General features: G+C 43.5%; 1 protein-coding gene across 1 annotated transcript; it reads right to left on the bottom strand.

Moving 5' to 3' along the window:
• Positions 1-2955: 2955 nt before the first annotated feature.
• LOC139741921 (histamine H2 receptor-like) lies at positions 2956-4177 on the bottom strand. The gene is made up of 2 exons (XM_071652492.1): positions 3802-4177; positions 2956-3302 (listed from the first exon to the last, which is right to left on the bottom strand). The coding sequence occupies exons 1-2, from the start codon at positions 4175-4177 to the stop codon at positions 2956-2958; spliced, it is 723 nt and encodes a 240-aa protein (XP_071508593.1).
• Between the last annotated feature and the right edge of the window lie 234 nt (positions 4178-4411).

Below are 4411 nucleotides of genomic sequence, written 5' to 3'. Positions count from 1 at the left end.
GCATAATGTGCTTGTCATTGTTTTGGCTAATACAAGACTAGTGGCTACAGCAAGTGGCTACCACATTACACTCAGACGGATCATATACTATCTCACGTCCCTTAATGACCACACACTCGCAATACGTATCGTTCTTTTCCACTTTATTATTCTTGCAAATAGTTGGACGAATTAGTGATATAGCATGCCGTATTACATGTATAATGTGTGTGTGTGTAGTGTGTGTGTATGTGTGTGTGTGTGTGTGTGTGTGTGTGTGTGTGTGTATGTATGTTTAGTAATTCGTAGTCCTCGTGTTGGTCTAATGATGTTATCAATAACAGAGCAGAATTCCAGAACTGTATCATGCTGTCAATTCCAGCAGTTTTTTGAAAAAAACACAAATTTTCGGTATTCTGCCCTTTGTCAGTATAAAAATAACTTGACAAAGGGCAGGGTGCTCGAAAAAATTGTGTCCTCTTTAAATAAACAGTTGGTATTTACAGCATAATACATTTCTGGAATTCTGTTTTATTTTTGATGATAGGAAATATACAGTGAAGCCTCGTTATATAACGAGGTCCATGGGACCGCTAATATCACCTCGTTATAATTGGTACCTCGTTATAACCGTACACCTAAAAACAAAGAAAAAAACATAAGCATCGAGTCACATACCAATCAATCAAAAAACATATAATTATGAGCAGTCTTTTCGTTGTAATTACACAAGTATATTGATCATCATAATAGAGAAAAAATAAAAAGGAATCATTTGTGAGTTGATACGAAAAGGAAGAGAGAGAAAAAAAGAAGGGGTTCAGACTGTGTTCTTCATTTTTCTTCCGAAAATCTGTCGTATATGCGTTCTTGAAAAGTGCAAGGCAGTGTTAACTTCGTGATCCTTTCTATACCTATGCTCTTCCTCGTGTACTGAACCATTCTGAGAGAATGAACATTTCCGTTTGTGAAATACAATATTAAATCTTAATGAACAAAATCCGGTGTTTTTTTTTTATATTGGCAAAGCAAATAATAAAATGCATTGTTCAACTTATTTTATGCTGATGGCGCCAGGCGGGATCATGATGATTTCATCAATTATTTCGGCTGTTAATCTGTTACTATTTCATGGGTATTTCACGCTGTTGATACCCAGCGGGACTGCAATGATTTTGTGAATTATTGGGGCTATAAACTCTCATGATGTTGCGCCAGAAGAGATAAAAAATGCGTTCTTTATTTCTTTTTTTTTCATAAAATCTCATCGCATTTTGTACATGCGTTCTAGAAAGGTACACGACAGGGGTGAATCCCTGATCCTTTTTACACCTATATCTTTCTCATAGTATTGTACCATTACTTTCATTTGTAACCTATACAGATTTAATGATAATGAACAAAATGAGATCGTATCACACACTTGTATTCGTTACTTTTTCTAGACATCGGCACACTAAGTAGAATATTATGCATTATATTCAACTTATTTTATACGCTGTTGGCGTCCAGCGGGATCGCAATGGTTTCATTAATGATTTGGGGAGTAATCTTACTTAGCGCTTGTAGGCCTACACGCCAATGTTTACTAGCCAGCAAAACAACTAGAAGTCTGAACTAAAATGGAAAGGATGTGATGAGCTGCACATGCATACCAACAACATATTCTTCCATGTTCTGCCACAAGTTCGTTTCATCAGATGAAGAAAGTGTTTGATTTTTTTTTTCATGTTACGACTGGTTTGAGCTAAGTATAACGACCTTGTTAAGGCGGTGGAAGCTCTGTCGGGCAATTCTGTTTCAAGTTTTGAGCTTAAGCCCCCGTTCCACTATCACGATTTGGACCCCGATCTGTCCCGATCTAGCAGATCGGGAGAGAGCGGCAAAAGCGTACGGGGATCGGAAGCATCGTAGCAGCAGCGTGTGGAGGTCGGGGTTGGAGCGGGCATTTTTTCAGATCGGGAAGAAATTTTGAACCGGTTCAAAATTTCTTCCCGATCTCCCCGATCAAAATTGACATATTTTTAATCGCACGGCAAGCGGGGAGAGCGTAGTGACAGCGTAAACGCAGCGGGGAGAGCGTAGTGACGGCGTGAACGCAGCGGGATGAGCGTAACAAGGTCTTTCTGAGCGTAGTAACATCGGCACAAGAACGGGAAGTAATTTTAGCCGTAATTTTCGAAGAAGAAAAGATGAAGAAAAAGAAGAGAAGAAAGCAGCGAAGCAGCTACCCAAAAGGCGAAGAAAGAGAGACTGCACGTGATGCTGAAAGAGGAGGAAGAGGACATAGCAGAATTTTGAAGAATATGAAATCATCTACAACTGGAGGAGGACGGACTATAAAAGCAAGGACATCAAGAAAAAGCCTTGGAAAAATCAGCACGTCTTTGTTTATACAATGCATTGCTGCAAAAGAACCGTGAGTTGAGGAGCCTCTTCGAGGTCCACAGTATATTTCTTCGATTCTGCATGCTGATAAGTTGACTGACTGCAAACCGCCAGTCGAATCGGGGTACATCGGGGCACATCGGGCACTTTTCAGCTCTCTGAACGGGGTAACAGCGTGATAAGATCGTATTGATCGTTCAGAGCGTAGATACAGCGTGTATCGATCGGATAACATCGGCAACATCGCACTAACAGCGTAGCTACATCGTTCTAAAGCGTACCGGCAGCGGCAGAGATCGTAATGTCTCATTCCCGATCATCGTAGTAAGAGCGTAGCAAGCACTTGGTAGTCGTAACTGCAGCGTACTTGGAGCGTTCTAACATCGTACTGTGTCCAGATCGGCTCAGGTTTTACCCGATCCTTCCCGACCTGAGAAAATTTTCAAATCGTAGCGAGAACGGCATAGTGGAACGGGGGCTTTACTAATGTACTCAATGAAATACTCTTATGGCAGTCTGGAGCCAAAATGTCAAAAACATTCTTAACTGCAGCGAGATGATGTTCACTTAATTTCAGTTCCGGGTATCTTATACATTTAAGATTTCACCGTCCAGCTTGACTGTCAGTCTGTGATTTATGTATGTTTTCTCGGTGATGTACCCGCTTGCAGCCACCCTCGTCACAATGGTAAGTACTGAGGTGTATAGTGGGCACTGCCTCGCCACAGCGGGAAGGAGGCCTCTTCGGGCGAATGGGACGTATGACAGATATCCGGCCTTGTGCTTGGGGAGTAAGGTTTTCGTTCCGCGCCGGAGTGCACGGAGGTCGACAAAGTGGCGGTGACATGACCTTCCCCAACACCTTGCCAAGGAGGCGTCCACAGCTTTTCCGAAACTGTGACTTCGTGAACCAATACAGGGCGGGGTTGATGGCACTGTTGAGATATATTAAGGCAGTAAAACAGAGGCGGACTATGGGCTTCAACCTGAAACTTGGGTTGTACGTTTCTATGAGAATGCCGATCATTATTGGTAACGTACAGACCATAAATACAGCTTGAATACTCACAAGCTTTATCACAACTCTTAGCTCGTGAGATGACCGTGCTGTGGCGAGTGCGAAGCCCGGCCTGCCAGGTCCGTCTGCCTGGACGTCAACTCTCCGAATGCGTCTCATAAGGATGTAAATTACTCGTGCGTAGAACAATATAGTAAAAAACAATGGTACGCACTCGTGCACGTACAGTACCAAGTTTATGTATAATTTGTCGAAAAGTGCTGTAAAATCCATACATGATCGACCGTCTCCGTATCGAAACGTTGACCGGTACGATGTCACAATCATAGGTACGATAGCGGTGATCGTGGCGCATATCCAGATGGATACGATTAAAACGCGTGCATAGAACTCAGTGATGCGCCATCTTAATCTACCAGCGATGTGGAGGAAGCGATCCAGCGCCACCCCGACTAGGCTCCAGATACTGGCGACACACTGTCCTATCAGGATGCAATAGACTAGCAGACAGGACCAGTAAGGTGGAGACGAGTGGCTGATGACGATGCCGAGGATCATAGAGAGCCCGAGCAGGAAATCGGCCACGGCGAGGCTGATCAGGAAGGCAGTCGTGACGCTACGCAGCCTGTGGGATCCGCACACCGTCGCAAGTACAAGACCATTGGCAACGATGGTCCACGTGCACACAAGGACCTGCAGGATCAAGCTCACTATGAGAGATCTCGGATTACCATCGCTTCCGTGCGTCACTCCTGCTGTGTCGTTCTCAAGTTCACTAACCAATGGATCCATTTTGTCTGTCCTGTCACTTCCAACTTTCCCCACACTTATACACGATGACTCACAGATTTCTATGGCGTGATAGTTGTTAGCACACCACAAGGAGAATCAAACTCACATGCATCCTCTGAGCAGCTCGAATGGAAGGAATGCTTTAGAATGTTGTAAACCTCGCAGCATTATTATTGTCTTTAAACTTCGTCGAGACAATGATTTTGATGTTTCCGATCTTGAAAAATGTAGCCG

This window comes from Diadema antillarum, unplaced genomic scaffold (assembly GCF_040938485.1).
Source record: "Diadema antillarum isolate AM-2024a unplaced genomic scaffold, OU_Dant_1.0 seq00000962_RagTag, whole genome shotgun sequence".
Taxonomy (NCBI): Eukaryota; Metazoa; Echinodermata; class Echinoidea; order Diadematoida; family Diadematidae; genus Diadema; species Diadema antillarum.
This window is presented reverse-complemented; position numbering and strand designations above follow the sequence as displayed.

What these genes read in the sequence shown, in the direction of transcription:
- LOC139741921 (XM_071652492.1), bottom strand. Translation starts at nt 4,177, where the DNA reads ATGGATCCATTGGTTAGTGAACTTGAGAACGACACAGCAGGAGTGACG. An exon ending in TCGCTTCCTCCACATCGCTG is followed by an intron (nt 3,303 to 3,801) that starts GTAGATTAAGAT and finishes ATATCTCAACAG; the next exon opens with TGCCATCAACCCCGCCCTGT.